We start from the raw sequence: 16,187 nt of genomic DNA, 5'->3' as shown, positions 1-16,187 counted from the left end.
AAGAGTCAATACTGAACTAACACCCATGAGGTGCTGTCACAGTGGAGGGGATATAAAACCACTCGGGGGCATCAGAAATCCCACAAGAGTATCCCAGCCCAATTCCAGCTTCCAACTCCAGCCTGTTCCATTCTTCTTCCCTCTATTCGCCCCCACAGTTCAACAGAAGACAATATGCTTCCCATTCCTGTCTTAAAGTGCTGTGCACCTGTTAAACAGCTGCCAGACTCCACTCCAGAAGTGGCTGCATTTCAGTTGTGGGTGAAGCGATTTCTATACCTAGTGTGTCCAGCGCTTTGGGATGAGGCTTTGTATTACTATGATATTATTAATTGTATATAAATATTCATACCTCACCCATCACTGGTCTATTAATACCTATGGAAAACCACTGCTGCAGTCACATATCACACAGAATCACTTCCACTTACCAAAAAAAACAATCAATTTTATTAGAAATCGGGGGGGGGGGGGAAATAAAAAAAAAGACCATCTTGAGATGAGCTATTCCACTAAAAACCCATTGACAATTATAAAACGCAACTTGATCACAGGGGACAACAAATCACGAGGGAGGCTCATATGGGTCAGAAGCATTGGTCCCAGTAAACCATTGCAGAAGCCAACCAAACAAGCACCCCACCCCCTTTAAAATGTATTCCTGACAGAGCTAGAATGAGTCTCTGTATAACCATTAGACCCACGGGAAAGGAGCCAGAGGCAAAAAAAACAAAAATCTGTACATTCAAAGCGGAGATGGGCCCTCGCCTGAGCCCCAAAATTACACTCATCTCCCTTCCCCGCCACAATTTCTGGCGGTGGGGTCCTCATCAGCACCTAAATGACTAGGCACCCCGGGAGAACCACAGGGGGCCATCTCTTGTCCAGCCACCTCCATCAAGAGCCTTCTTTCTAGTCATTGCACTCAATGGCCTCTGTCTAGGTCAGACCAAACCAGATCTGAAGTCTGCCCGGCGTTATGGGTGATTGAAATCTGGACCCAAATCTACCCGGCCTACCTCCAATTCGAGCCCGGCTCTACATGGGCGGGCCAATAGAGACCTCTTTCCTATTTATAAAAAAAATATTTCACAGTTTCAGGGTTAGGAAGAAGGTGGGAAAAGCCACTTGACAAACTAGCTTTTCCTTCTCCGTGCCCATCAGAACACCACAGTCTCCTGCTGTAGGATTTCTGCCTAGAGATATCCTACCCTGCTATAGACAAAGGCGAGGGGACCAAGGAGAGATCCAGGGACTGGACTCCTATTAGGGTCAGGGACAAGGCATCCATCTGGCTCCCTTTATTTCCTTCAAGTATTTTCCTGTTAGGGAAAGGGGATGGAAAGCCGGATCGGAGGCCAAAGAAACAGAGTGGCCTCCCAAGAAGAGGTGGGTCTCTGTGAAGCAGGAGGGTGATGAAACCCATAGGACAGAAGATTCACCGAGACTCATCTCCTAAAGCGGGAAACAAACAAAAGCTGAAGGGGGCGACAGTCAATTCACAGGGGCTTTGGGGGGTGTGTGTGTAAACCCTTGGCGTAAATTGGTCTGTGGGTCAGGTCTGACCCAGAATGAGCCCTCTGCACTACTGACCCCTTCGCTTGATTTGCAAAAGGGAACCGTTTCTAACCCCTTTTTTAAAAAAACAACCATCGAGGGCTAGGTTTTCTCAAGTGGACGATCTGGGCCCCGATCCTGCCAAGACTTAAAGCACTTCTCCCACCTAACCAATGCCCTGCCGTTGCAGGGCACCACGGGCACTGGGGCACTTCGGTCCTGCCTGTTCTCTGCCCGCAGCACACGTCAGCTTAGGTGCCTGAGGACTGAAATGCTTTAGTTATTGGGCTCAACACAGGAGTAGCTGGGTGAAAACTGACAGCCTGGGATACACAGGAGCTCAGAGTAGATGATCTAATGGTCCTTTTTGGATACTAGGAAAAACCTTTTCACTAGGAGGGTGGTGAAGCACTGGAATGGGTTACCTAGGGAAATGGTGGAATCTCCTTCCTTAGAGGTTTTTAAAGTCAGGCTTAACAAAGCCTTGGCTGGGATGATTTAGTTGGGGATTGGTCCTGCTTTGAGCAGGGGGTTGGACTAGATGATCTCCTGAGGTCCCTGCCTACCCTGATATTCTAGGATTCCTTTCCGGGCTTAAATGCTATTAAAAAAATCATTTCAGGCATGCAAGCAGCAGCCCTATTGAATGGCCAGGTATCATGCTAGTTGCGTGCTGAGCTAGGGCGGTCGTCAATGGTACCTGCAAATTATGCAGATGGGGAAACGCAGAGATTCAGAATGACAGGCCAAAAAGCAACTGTCTCAATTACTTTTAAATAAGCGGAACCTGAGGGTTCAGAGCAGTCCAGGAAACACATGAACAGAATTCACTGCTGGATGACCTTGGGTAAATCACTACTCCTGCTGTGTGCCTCAGTTTCCCCATCTGTAAAACAGGGATGATGCTACTCAAGCTTAGTGGTTTGAGCATTGGCCTGCTAAACCCAGGGCTGTGAGTTCAATCCTCGAGGGGGTCACTTAGGGATCTGGGGCAAAAACCTGTCTGGGGATTGGACTAGATGACCTCCTGAAGTCTCTTCCAACCCTGATATTCTATGAAGTCTACCTCCTCTGTACAGTGCTTTGAGACTGACCGATGAAAAGCGTTAGGCGTTCGTTGTTGTTATTAAAAGGCAGGGACGGTGAACACCTTGAGGCATACCAGGGGCAGTCAGCCAGCCCTGTGCCAGTGCTAAGGGTGGAGGGGGGTTGTTTCTGGAGGAGGAGGCAGGAGAGAATGGGATGAAGTGGCGCAAAAGGGGGAATTTAGGCAGTGTCCGGAGACAACTCTCTGACATCAAAGAGCAGCCCATGGGAAAGAGCAGCACTTGAATCAATGGAAACACCACTGGAGGATCCGTTGTAGTGAGCCCCCCTGTCCAAGCGCACCCCCCTGGTGGGGGAGGGAACAGTCTGGATGGCTTAATCTGGCTTCCCCATCTCTAATTTCTAGGATAACACACGCAGCACTAGGAGACTTGCTTTTTATCCTCCCCTTATCAGCCGTTATCGGCCTGGGCCAGTTATGCCAGGATTAGGCAGAGAAAGACTCCTGTATGTCTCCGAGGTGTAGGGTAATCCCCCCTTTCCCCCTTGCGCAGCATTGTTCATTGGCTGGGGGGATTGTGGGGAGAGGGGGAGGCCAGGAGAGATGCCCGGCGTTGGCGGGGGCATGAGGCCGGACATCGGGACTTGATGGGCCACGTCCTGCCATGTATACCTAGGAAATAACAGGGCGAGCAGTGCGCCTTGCATGGCCACGTGGCGACTGTTCCTAGTCACCCACAAGGGGCTGGCGGCCTTCTCCTGGCCTGGGAAGAAGAACACAAAGTTTGGGATCTGCCTCCCCCTTTCTTTCCTTCAATACAGACATTTGAGGCCAGTGGAGCGTCGCCCGGCCCCTACCCCTTGCCCAGTATTGGAGTGCTGGAACTCCCAGCTCCCACTTTGATCCCGGGGGAACGTGATGAGAGGCATCCAGGCTCCAAACAGACCCCCTTCCCTGGCCCAGCCATAACCCTACCCCTGCCCTGAGGAGGAGACGACCCCACAGAGCCCACAAAAGTTATGGAGCAGACAAATGGCAGAAGCCGAGGCGTGCAGATCGGAGAGCAGGTGCAACAGGCTGTCCGTCCTCTGTCCATTTCCTATCGGCAGATCTGCCCCTCCCCAACTCTGCAGGAGGAGGTTGCAAATTCCACCAGAGCCTCAAGCCTTCCCCGTTGATCCGCTTCCCCCTGACTGAGGCAGCAAAGACGATGAATCCCGTTGTCCCGCTCATCCAGTGAGCTGCAAGACTGGGGTGAGCTGGCCTAGCCGGGGGTGTAGAGACAGACACTGGTCCTGGTACGATGGGTGGGTGGGATGCCCGGCCGCCTCTCCATCCAGGAAAAGGAACTAGTCTCGGTGAAGAGGCTAAATGGACCAGCACATGGTGGGAGGGTGGGGGATGTTGATTCCACCCAAGCCCCTGTTCCAAATCCTCAACACAGTACATGCCCTAGCGTCCATTACCCTCAAGGTCCAGACTGGAGGGTGGGAAGGGAAGCAAGAAACAGGCCTCTGCTCCTGTGATCCCCTTGTGGAGCGGCTTGAGCACAAAGTCCTGACACCTTGGTGGTGGGGCAGCGAGCGCTCAGCCCTGCCCCCCACCCGCTCGCCGAGAGCTCGCGCCGGCTCCGAGGGGAAAGGAAAAACCAGCCGGTCACTCTTGCAAGAGGTGGACGGAGCTGGCAGGGAAGACGCCCGTCCTGGAGCCATCTCCTTCAATGAATCCGACCTGAGAGACAGGGCAGAAGGCAGCAGATGAGAGCCGAGAGGTGCCGAGGGGGCTCCCCACTCAAAAGGTGCAGGAAGGAGTTGGGGTGCCTGGTGTAGAGAGCTTAGGGGAGTGGGGGAGAGAAGTGTGAAGATTCACAGATATACAAGGCAGGGAATGGGGGTGGCCTTTGCACCCCAGGTGGGATCCTGAGACCACACATCTCTGCCCCCAATACAATTCCTAGCTAGGGGCTGTGAGGAGGGGACTGTGAGTGCATCAGCTCTCCCCCCCCAGGGACCAGAGTAGGGTTGCAACTTTCTAGTCGCACAAAACCGAACATCCTAGCCCCAACCCTGCCCTAAGGCCACACCCCTTTCCCGAGGCCCCGCCACCTGCTCACTATATTCACCTTCCCTCCCTCACTTTCACTGGGCTGGGGCAGGGGGTTGGGGTATCTGGGGTGGGGCCAGAAATGAGGGGTTCAGGGTGTGGCAGGGGGTTCCGGGCTGGGGTAGGGAGTTGGGGTGTGGGAAAGGGTGAGGACTCCAACTGGGGGTGCAGACTCTGGGGTGGGGCTGGGGATGAAGGGTTTGGGGTGCAGGAGCGGGGCTCCAGGCTGGGGCCGAGGGATTCGGATTGCGGGAGGGGGCTGCGGGTTGAGGCAGGGGATTGGGGTACAGGAGGGTGCTCTGGGTTTGAGGGGGGAGCAGGGGGTTGGCGCATGGGCTTACTTTGGGCGGCTCCCGGTCAGCGGCGAGCTAAGGCAGGCTGCCTGCCTGCCCACCCTGGCACCATGATTCACACACCCTGGAAACAGCCAGCAGATCCGGGTCTTAAGCGGGGGGTGGGGGAGGAAGAGCCAGGAGGCTCCATGCGCTGCTCTTGCCTGCAGGCATCGTCCTCCCCCCACCTCCTATTGGCCGGTTCCCAGCCAATGGGAGTGCGGAGCCGGTACTCGGGGCGGGGGCAGCGCGCGCAGCCCCATGGCCCCCTGCCTAGGAGCCAGACCTGCTGGCTGCTTCCGGTGCCAGCCAGGCCAGGACTACCCTGCCTTAGCGCCGCAGCACCACCAGACTTTTAATGGTCCAGTCAGTGGTGCTGACCGGAGCCACCAGGATCCCTTTTCGAGCAAGTGTTCCGGTCGAAAACCGGACACCTGGTCACCCTAGACCAGAGGGGTCAGTGGAGATGGAAGCAGAAGCATCCCCTAAACATTCATCTAATGCCCCCTGGGCCCTGATCTAGCACCCTCCTAGGGGACCGGGACAGTACGAGAGCGGATCCCAGAGGAACAAGAGCCTCGGCCCCAAGGCTAGAACCCAGGGCCTGGGCTCCCCAGCCGGGGCCTAGCCCAGTAGTCCAAGGAGCCGCAGAGCAGCCGCACTCACCCAGGTCTGCTCATCCTCCTCCCGGGTCACCACGATCACCTCGCCCTTGGAGAAGGTCAGCTCCCGGGCCCTCTCCCCCTTGCAGTCCACCAGAGCCATCGCCCTCTTCTGCCTCACCTTGGCCTGCGCAAGCAAACGGCACATGTCTCCAGAGTCCTGGCTCAGGGAAACGCCTGCTGCTAAGGCTCCCCTCCCCACCCCCCACTATGCATTGCTCCAAGGCATCACCGGGTGGGGGGTGTCCATGGTGTGGGGGCACATCGGGTTAAAGAACCGTGCCCCTGCCTGCCCCCCACTTCCCCAGCCCAAGCCTCTTCCCCCCACCCACCTATCACTTCTTTCCCCTTTGCCCACTCCTCCCTGACCCAGCCTTTCCCAATCGGTTTGTAGCCACGGTAACAACTGTGCCCAGAAGATTCCCAGCTCAGCCTGTGGCCCTTGTAGCCAGGATTTCCACAGCCCCAGCGTAATGGGTGAAGCATCTGCTCCACAAGCCCCACGGCACATGGGGATTTTACTCCCTTTGAGGCGGTAAGTGCCCCAGCCTCATCCTCCAAGGTAGGCCCAGCAGGACCAGTTTCTCTCCTCCCAGGAGGCACGCAGCCGGCCACCAGCCCTTCGTTAACAAGCCACGCCCATCTGCAGGAGTGAGGACCAGCCCCAAACACCCCCCACACATCTGGAATCGCGGTGATGGCCACCATCTTAACGGACACATAGGAGAACTGAACCGGGGACCTCCGGATCTAAACCTGGGAGGGCAGGTCTACATTTACGAATTGACAGCATGGCTGGTGAGAGAGAGCTCTCCCCTCGGCTTAACAGCGCCACCTCCGCGACAGGCAGTCGCTGTATCGGTGGGAGACGCTCTCCTGCCAATATAGCACCGTACACACAGCGGGTTAGGTCAGTTTCACTACGTTGCTCAGGGAGGTGGATTTTTCACACCCGAGGGACGTCGTTCTACCAAAGTAAGTATGTGGTGTAGACCAAGCCGGAGTCTCTGCAACTTGGGCTAGAGAGAGAGAGATCCATATCCTCTGTAGATCAGGGACACGTAACATACACTGATCAGTGGGTTACAGCTGCACCCTTCACTCCAACAGGGAGCCCAAATCAGACAGGCAAAGCAGGGGGATGGGCACATACATTGGCGCGGGAGGGAGTGATCACAGGAAATTTCACAGCTGGCAAGGGAATGCGAGAGTAGCTGGAAAAAGAAAAATCAAAGCCACAGAGACGGGCAGTGGAGCCACAAAGAGACAGGGACCAGCCCCCTTCCCGTGTGACTTACCGGAGCAAACCTCCTGGGCATGGGTACAGGGGGAGTGTTCTGTACTGGACTCGGCGCCTTGCTGGAAGGCAAGTCCTCGGGGCAGCCCGAGCTTTGCGGGGAGATGGCCAAGCCGGAGGATTTCCCCACCGAGCCGCCGCTGATCCGCCGGTAAGACCGGGTGCTTTCTGAGCTGAGGGCAGAGGGGTGAGGGGTTGCTTCAAACCATCAGGAAGATGGGATGTGGTTTCCCACCCTCTCCCCCCACCACGAGACCCTAGTGGGCTCCCCCTCCAAAGCATGGACTTATTCTAGCCAATGGTTTCTTCCACAGAGCCCCCCGCCCCCACACTTTCCCCTCCACAATGGCTTTTTCTCCCCTCCTTCAACCCCAGCTCCCCACTAAACAGCACCAGCTGCAGGACTGCACAGCAGTGCCGGGGTCAAACAAGCCGCCCGGTGGGACGTTATTGACAGAATCTATAACTGTATAGATCACTGTTGCAACCACTGTTATATATTTGCAGCAAATGTTGTACAAAGGTTGTCGTGTAAGGGATCTATGGAAAGGTTATGATTTTCTGATTATGCCATCTGTATGTGTGTATCATGTTTGTAGTTGAAGTTACGAATATTGGCTCTATACTGTCTGTATTTCAAACTTGTTGTATGCTTCTGGGTGACACCCCAGACAATTTAGCGTCAGCTCTGCCTAGCCTGCTTGATGGCCCATTAAGGGCCATCAGAGATACAATTGACCCATTGAAAGAAGGCAGATACACCTTGTGACTCAGCAAGGTATGCAGGGACATGCCTACGGACAGAACTCTAAGGTTTTTTCTTGCCATGTGCCCAAATGCTTGTATTTGGAACAAAGAAAGACTATAAAAAGCAGCTACCTCATCTCCATCTTGTCTTCAATCCTGTTTCATACCTCTGGAAGATCTTTGCTGCCTACCCTGAAGCTTTGAACAAAGGACTGATGACCCATCCCAGCTGGGGATGTATTCCAGAGACTTGATTTGAACCTGCAGTTTATTCTCTCTCTGTTACAAGCCTGACCCAAGAACTTTGCCATTACTGTATAACACGGATTCCATTTAACCAATGTTAGCTCTCATCTCTATCTTTTTCTTTTATCAATAAACCTTTAGATTTTAGATTCTAAAGGATTGGCAACAGCGTGATTTGTGGGTAAAATCTGATTTGTATATTGACCTGGGTCTGGGGCTTGGTTCTTTGGGATCGAGAGAACCTCTTTTCTTTTACTTAGCCTTAGATGGAGTTTACCACCAGCTTTGGGCTGCATTCCCAAGCAACCCGACTCCAAGAAGACCCGGTCCCGGCGCGCCGGGGGCCGCTACCGGCCTCACACCGTCCACGGGCACCTCTTAACAAGAGGGCGTGAAACCGTTAAGAGGTGCCCGTGGATGGTGTGAGGCCGGTAGCGGCCCCCGGCGCGCCGGGACCGGGTCTTCTTGGAGTCGGGTTGCTTGGGAATGCAGCCCAAAGCTGGTGGTAAACTCCATCTAAGGCTAAATACTGGCACGAGACCGATAGTCAACAAGTACCGTAAGGGAAAGTTGAAAAGAACTTTTCTTTTACTGGGGTATTGGTTTTCATAACCATTTGTCCCCATAACGAGTGGCACTGGTGGTGATACTGGGAAACTGGAGTGTCTAAGGGAATTGCTGGTGTGACTAGTGGTTAGCCAGTGGGGTAAAACCGAAGTCTTCTCTGTCTGGCTGGTTTGGTTTGCCTTGGTGTGCAAAGAAACCCCAGCCTTGGGCTGTAACTGCCCTGCTCTAAGCAATTTGTCCTGAATTGACATTCTCAGTCGGGTCCCACCAGAACCAGCTTCGTTACACCAGGGGAGCGATAGGGCTGAATATTTGCAAGGATATGGAAGTTGCACGGACACAGGGTTTCGCCCGTTTCGTCCCTTTCCCGTGAAGAATTCCCCATGTGGCGGAAAGGCATCCAAGGGCCAAACCCTGGATCGTTTGGCCCTTGGGGTGCAATTTGGGCTCCTCCTGAGCTGATCAACGCCATCACATCTAGCAGGTTGTGCAACCCCCCCTCCCCCCCGTCAATGGTGCAAAACCCTGCCGAGGTAATCCAACACCTCTCCCGCCACTGGGGGGCGCTCCTATCCCACAGGGGGTCCACTTCCTACCTGAACTTGACTGGGGTTATCTGCCCCTGTTCCGGCGACGTCCCAGCGGCAGGCTGCTGGGCTGTTGTCTGATTGGTCTCCGACGTCCTCCGCTGGCTGCCACTCTCGGTCTCTGAGCGGGTTTCCCAGTAGACTGTGCGTCTGGCTTCCGGGGGGCTTCGAGAGGTGGACGGCGGCCGGGAAGCACAGCCGTCCAAGGTGCTGGGAGCGCTGGATGTGGACAGGTGTCGGCAGGCAGGTGCCTCTGACGACGCAGAGAACTGGGGCTCGGAGGCCTGACGCGGGAGCTCTGGGCGATCTGGGAAAAGAGGGTACGGGAGATCAGGAAGTGATGTGCCCCAGCAGAGAGCTCCCCATGCGTTTGCTTGACCTTTGAGTGCCCCGCGGTTTTGATTTCCCATTGGGGAGCGGAGTCATGGCACTCGTGGCCTGCAGAGCTCTGTCTGACCTGGCTTGGCCATTCCTGGAAAAAGAACCAGCCGGGACCTTCTCCCCAGCCCTGAACCTCCCCCCAAACCTCAGCTGTATTTGGGACACAAGAGAACTAACATCCCTGGTTATTCTCCAGTGTCCGGGCTGCCTCCACCCGTCCTGGGCCAGCTGGTCCCAGAGTCCCACAGGCCTGAGGCAAAGCAGAAAGCTTGGCTGGAGGATAAATCCTGTTCTCAATAGGGACGGATCTTCAGAGCTTTGCTCTCACCAGCGCTATCGACCTCCCTTGGCCTGGCTGAGCGGGGGACAAGCTCACCTGCTGGGCTCTGCCCCGGTTTGGTTCTGGAGCCACCTCTGGTTGGGTTTTTGATGGGCAGCGGTGGGGGGATCTCCTCGCTCTGTGACCGCCGCTGGATGGGCCGCGAGGGGACCAGGATGGTCTCGTAGGTCTTGTTGCTGATGTCCATGCCAATGCAGCTCCACCGGTTCTGGGGGACGAGGGCGGGCTGGCCCGTAGTTGGGGACGACGTGGACTTGAAGGATCGCTGCAGCGGGCTCAGCTGGATGGGGGTGGAAAAAACAACCACTGCTTCCTTGCTGCTGCCCAGAGACCCTCAGCAAAACCACCCCTCTCAGGAGCTTGGTGCCCATCAGGTAGGTGCTCAGCATAATCACCTCCCCACTATGTTAAAGGAACCTAGCTTCTGCTGCTCTTTGTCCGGCCATCCAGGTGCCGGGTTCCTCCGCTGCTCTTGGCTTGACGTGGCAATGTGCAGGGCTAGTGCGCAAGCCAGAGAGCCAGGCTGGTTTTTGGGAAAGTTTGGATCCTGGTTCCCATGAAGCCAGCCAGCTCTGCAACAGATTGCACTGTGGGGTGGGGGGACATCTCCTTTATTTGCTAGGAAAGGGAACTCTTAAGAAGTGGAAGCCCTGGTTTGCATTTGCTGATTTTGTTTTGCAAGGTAACCATTTGTTTCGATCACTCGCTCTTGTTTCCAGGGGGGAAATCTCCGTTCTCTCTCTCAAATAAACCTGCTTTGGTTCCATTACACGTTGCGTGTGTGAAACAGGGGCAGTGGTTTAAGGTTAAAAACTAAGGCCCCCTGCTCTCTGGGGGCAGAGCGTCTGGGATTCCTGCGAGTAGCCAGCGTCAGGGGCTGGGTGTCACAGTCAAATGCTTCTAAGGGGACTCGGGTGCCCGGCGAGGAATGCTCGAGAGGCTGGTGGCAGTTACCACCAGCAAGATTCCCTCACGCTAGAGGCAGAGGAGTAACGAAGGGACTCTCACTGCTGGGGACCCCAAGACCCGCCACGAGGGTAGGAGTCCCGCTTGCCCCTGTAGGGAGGTGGCCCTGGGCCTGGCAGGAAGGGCTCTGCCCATCCCAGAACCCCAGCCTGGCGGAGGCCAGGGACGCACGCACACGCTGCTCGGGAGAGCAGTACCTTCTCCTCCAGCTCCTCCTCGCTGTCGTAGGCGTATTCCTGAGAGGCCTCCCAGTTGTACTCCAAGTGCACCTGCAGGTTTAGCTTCCCGGCCTGTGCCTGCTCAAGCTGCCAGAAATTTGGGGTGCGAGGGGAAGATTCAGCTCCTCGGCAGAGCCCTGATCCTCTCCCATCCTGCATGCCCCCGACCCATCCCTCCCCCACGGCACAGTACCCCCAAACTTGCCTCCCTTCTCTGCCCCGTGGCAGGAGTCATCCAGGCTCGACAGCAGGGACCCTGCTTCCTCCCATCTCCAGCCCGGGAAAGGACCTTACCCCACATTCTGCCCACCTCCATCCTTGCCCCGTCCCAAGCACCTGTTCCCCACCCCGACAGCAGATCCCCTTCCCCCTCCCCCCGCAGCAACCGGCCTACGTTACCGTGAACACAAAGCGCTCGACCTACCAGCTCTTCGCACTCGAGGTGTTTGTGCCTCCTTGCTACGTCCAGGGCCGTCTCGCTTGCTGCATTCACTGCAGAGGAGGCCAGGGATGAGTTACCAGGGCCCCTCCTGCAAGAGCACCCCTCGCTCTCGCCCCCCCAGCACAAAGGGATGCCCAACGCAGATCAGTGAGCACCAAAGCCCCATTGAGCCACCGCTCCCTGAATCAGAGAGGGCCCCAGATCTGACCACCAGGCTCAGGGCCGTTTCTGTGCTTGGACTGTCGTCCGGAGACGGCGGGCAGGATTAAACCAGCCTGCACCGAGCCCAGCTCTTCTGCACCCCCATAACACACTCCAGTGAGTGGGTAACTGCATGAGTTTGCTCCTGCTCCGTTCCACGCAGCCTTGGGGTCAATAACTAAAACCAGTCAGGAAACGAGTTTCACGTCCCAGGAGAATTTGAGATTTTGTTAAAAAAAAATTCCCCACCCCGAATCAAGGGGGAAGGGGGGGGGGGGGGGGTTGAAATCTCAAATTTCCACAGACTGAAAATCCAAAAAAATACTTCAGATTGGATCAAGAGAAATGTTTCGATTCTCTTTCGAGCTTTTTATAAAAAGGTGTTTGCTTTTTTTTAAAATGCAATAAACTAACTTAAATTTCTGAACAAAATAGGCACCAGGACCCGAAAAACGGAATTTGGTTTTAAATGATAAAAGGCGATGTTTCAACTTTCAAAAAAAAAATTTTTGAAACAAGAACGTCATCGAAACCGTCCCTTTCCCACGCCCCGTTTTGGTTTTGACCAATTGTCATTTGCCAATGAAAAGGGGTTTTGCTGAAAAATTCCTGCCCAGCTCCATAAATAAGCCTCGTCTCTCTAGATGATCTGGGGGTCCCTTCTGTCCCTAAACTCTATGACTCTGTAGAATGGGCCAGAATCGGATCCCCAGCTCTGAGCAACCTTCCCACCCTCAACAGGTGTGGAGGAAGCTCCCTAAAATGGAGGGCGCTAACGGCATCCGAACTCTGGCCCCGCCTCTTCCCCCCCAAGGCCCCGCCCTGCCTCTTCCTTCCCCTCCCCAGGCCTTGCCCCCCCCCCCCCCCCAACTTGCTCCTCTCCACCTTCCCCTCCCCCCCACCCCCCATCGCTTGCAGACGGTAAAAAGTGATGGGACTATGGCCCCCTGGCTCCCCCTGTTCCAGCAACCCTGACCCTCAAACTACGTCTCTGGATCTGAACTTCATGGCTCAGACCCACCTCCCATGTAAACATTTTCCCCTATTCTCACACGTTCACACAAATCGCCACGATACTGTTTAAATCCTTTACTATTAACATCAATTTAAATGGAGAACGGATGTTTGTGTGGTCAGCATTCCCTTCCGCAGCTGGGTGGTCCAGGCCAGGATTTAGAAACACCCTGTCTGGCGGGAAATAGGCAGCACAGGCTAGAAATTAAAGCGCCAGAGAGCACCACAGGGTCTGTCTGTGTCCTGCAGCCTCACTAAAGAATCTCCTGTATGGTCATTCCATCGGAGTCCTGGCTAACACGCGAGATACGATCAGGGCTTGTCTACACCCCAAACTGTACCTCTGTGACAATAATGCTGTAGCAATGTGGTCGCTGCAGTCATCCTGGTATAAAAGGCGTTCACGCCAGCCTAGCCGTTCCTCTTCCCAAATCGGAATAAGCTATACCGGTGTAACGGCACTGGGATACTGATATAACTGCGTTCACACGAAGAGTTGGATCAATTGGGCTATTTTGGTTAAAAAAAAAAAAAATCATACCCCAATCTGAAATAGTTCAGCGGGTACCAGAATTCTGGATAGGCCCAACTTCGGGACTTGTTGATATACACAATTTTAGCTAGTCCAGTATATTTAAAGCAGGACAAGCCTCATAGTGTGGACGCACTTATACCTGTACAGATGCGATCATACTGGTCCTCTACAAGAAGGGGGATAAGCTGGACCGGCATAAGGCACCTCTATACCAGTATCACCATGCTAGGGGTTGTACTGGTCTAATTATGTCCCTACAAATATCATATCCCTAATAGTATTAAACCAGTACAACAAGTGCAGGTAGACCAATTTTAGTGCATGTCTCCCTCACTCACACAAAGTCTTCACTTCAGAGTTAACGCAGGTGATCAGCACCCGGGCTAGCTTAACCTGGGGTGTGAGCAGCCTCACTGCAAAGCCCTGCCCGAGTTACCGGGTACATCTTCACTGCAATACAAGGCCCATGGCCTGGCCGTGGCTGGCCCGGGTCAACTGACTCAGGCCCATGGGGCTATAAAAATCACAGTGTAGACATTAGGGTTCGAGCTCTGAGAGGACCCAGCAAGGGAGGGATAGCTCAGTGGTTTGTGCATTGGCCTGCTAAACCCAAGGTTGTGAGTTCAATCCTTGAGGGGGCCATTTAGGGATCTGGGGTAAATATCTGTCTAGGGATTGGCCCTGCTTTGAGCAGGGGGTTGGATTAGATGACCTCCTGAAGCCCCTTCCAATCCTGATAGTCTATGATTCTAAGGGGGGAGGGTCTCCGAGCCTGGACTCCAGCCCGAGTGGGAACGTCTACACTGCTATCTTTAGCCCCATAGCATGAGCGCCGAGTCAGTTGAGCCAGTCTCAGATTGGTTGGTGCGAGGGTATTCTTTGCAGTGTAGACGCAACCTGCGACTTCTGGGAGCACATCCCATGGTTCTTTATCCTGCAGTAAGCTGAGCCGCTCTACCATTCTTTCCCTGGGAACTGTGGGAGAACTTGTCTGCCCTTCTAGGCACATGGGGGCAATTGTGGGAAGGCATTGGAGGACTCTTAGCACTCCAGGGGGTTAGCCTGCATCCATATTGCAAAGTGGGAAGGTTACCCTTCCAGCCTGAGGGAAAGGAGTGCCTGGGCTAACCCACCCCCAGGTGGGCCAGAGAGCCTGGGTTTAAAGCATACTGAGGTCAGAGGGGTGTGTGTGTGTGTGTGTGTGTGTGTGTGTGTGTGTGTGTGTGTGTGTGTGTGTGTGTGAGAGAGAGAGAGAGAGAGAGAGAGAGAGATAACACCCAAGGAAAAAGCCGCAGCTAACTGTGAAGTGAAGACACAGCCATATATTACAACTCACCAAATACACACACTCCACAAAGCAAGCCGCTCGGTCATTAACCTCTAGTCTAATCAATGATTAAAAAAGAAACCAAAATAAAAAAGTGACGCTGAAGGGGAACAGCAAAACTCCGTAAATGTTTCTAAGTCGACAATATTGAATGAAGTGCAAGGTATTGTAAAAGTGGCATTAACTAAATGCTAAGTGACTGAATTGGGAATAATGACATTAGACCAGTGCTGAAATTAAATGAGGAATTGATTGAAAAGAGTCCTATTAAATTCAGAACACCACAATACAAGACCGATCACTGCATAATAGCCTTTAAAGGTTTTACAGTGATTTAAGTCAATTAAAAGTTTAAAAACTAAGAAATGTTCCAAAACTGGTTGTGACTAGGTGGTAAATATGGGTTAGCGTCTCTATTACACACACAAAACCAGTTTGACCTGGTTCTAATGTGTAGAGAAGGATTATGCATAACCTGTTAGAATAAAAACGAGGAATCATTGTAGTGGATAGGGCACTGGACATGGAGTCAAGAGACCCAAGTTCTATTCTGCCATGGACCTGCTCTGTGCCTCAGTTTCCCCATTTGTATCACAGAGATAATGCTACTTATCTCCTCCCTGTGCACTGTATTCCTTAGTTAATAAGGTGCATGAAGACCCTCCGATGGAAGGTGCTGTGTTAAGCACAAGATAATCTTTGTAGTTTTTCCAGTCTCCCTGCAGGGTGGAATGTGTATTAAGACAAGAGACAGAGGAAGGATGATCTAGTGGTTAAGGCATTAGCCTGGGACTTGGGAGACCTGGGTTCTATTCCCGGCTCTGCTACAGACCTTGGGCAAGTCATTTCCCTGCTCTGTGCCTCAGTTTCCCCACCTGTAAATTAGAATACCAGGACTTCCCCTACCTCACAGAGCTGTTATGAGGACAAATACATTACAGATTTTGACACTCTCAGATACAACAGTAATGGGAGTCAGATAAGGACCTAGGACAGAGAGCTAGACACCGGCTGGCCCCGGCCCCTTTGTTCTTCCATAACATTTTTCGGAGCAATCCAGATAGCCCCATTTTAAAATCTGTTCCGATTTCCCTCCTCCCACCACAATTCCATAGGGCTGGAGCATCGCATGGCTTCCCCCCCAACCTCCCTCTGGCTGCGCTCCTTGCCCCGTCTACCCCACGTTCCCTACCTGTGTTTATGGCAGCTTTCCCTTTCAGCAGCAGCTTGAGGCAGTTGGGCTGGTTGTACTGAGCACTGTAGTGCAGAGCCGTGTTCCCATCCGGAGTTGCCTTGTCCACGTTCCCCCTGCACAGTCAGGCAAAGGCAGTTGAAGACGCAGGCAGCAGCAAAGAACATCTCCCACCAGAGAGACAGCGCTGTCTAGTTGGGGGTCTGGGAGTCAGGAGATGTGGGTTCTATTCCCAGCCCTGCCACTGACCCGCTTGAACTTGAGTACATCACTTCCCCACTCTGTGCCTCAGTTTCCCCATCTCTAAAATGGGGAGAAGGCTCCTGACCTGCCTCTTATGGGGGATGGGAGAATCAGGGACACTGAGATCCGTGTATGAAAGGTGCGCTGCCAGTCAACAGCAGTGAGATTTTTGTTCCCACACA

General features: G+C 53.8%; 1 protein-coding gene across 1 annotated transcript in view; it reads right to left on the bottom strand.

Moving 5' to 3' along the window:
- Positions 1–467: 467 nt before the first annotated feature.
- The window catches only part of ASAP3 (ArfGAP with SH3 domain, ankyrin repeat and PH domain 3), a 66,922-nt gene continuing 51,202 nt past the window's right edge, over positions 468–16,187 (bottom strand). Inside the window, exons 19-26 of the mRNA XM_054011968.1 lie at positions 15,763–15,878; positions 11,476–11,543; positions 11,031–11,138; positions 9,904–10,147; positions 9,156–9,453; positions 7,001–7,172; positions 5,707–5,829; positions 468–4,336 (exon numbers count right to left, since the gene is read on the bottom strand). Of these exons, the coding sequence (XP_053867943.1) occupies positions 4,262–4,336; positions 5,707–5,829; positions 7,001–7,172; positions 9,156–9,453; positions 9,904–10,147; positions 11,031–11,138; positions 11,476–11,543; positions 15,763–15,878 (1,204 nt within the window). The 3' untranslated portion in view covers positions 468–4,261. The remainder of the gene's footprint in view (positions 4,337–5,706; positions 5,830–7,000; positions 7,173–9,155; positions 9,454–9,903; positions 10,148–11,030; positions 11,139–11,475; positions 11,544–15,762; positions 15,879–16,187) is intronic.

This window comes from Malaclemys terrapin, chromosome 22 (genome assembly GCF_027887155.1).
Source record: "Malaclemys terrapin pileata isolate rMalTer1 chromosome 22, rMalTer1.hap1, whole genome shotgun sequence".
NCBI classification, from domain to species: domain Eukaryota; kingdom Metazoa; phylum Chordata; order Testudines; family Emydidae; genus Malaclemys; species Malaclemys terrapin.
Note: the sequence above shows the minus strand (reverse complement) of the source record. Positions and strands in the feature narration are given on the sequence as shown.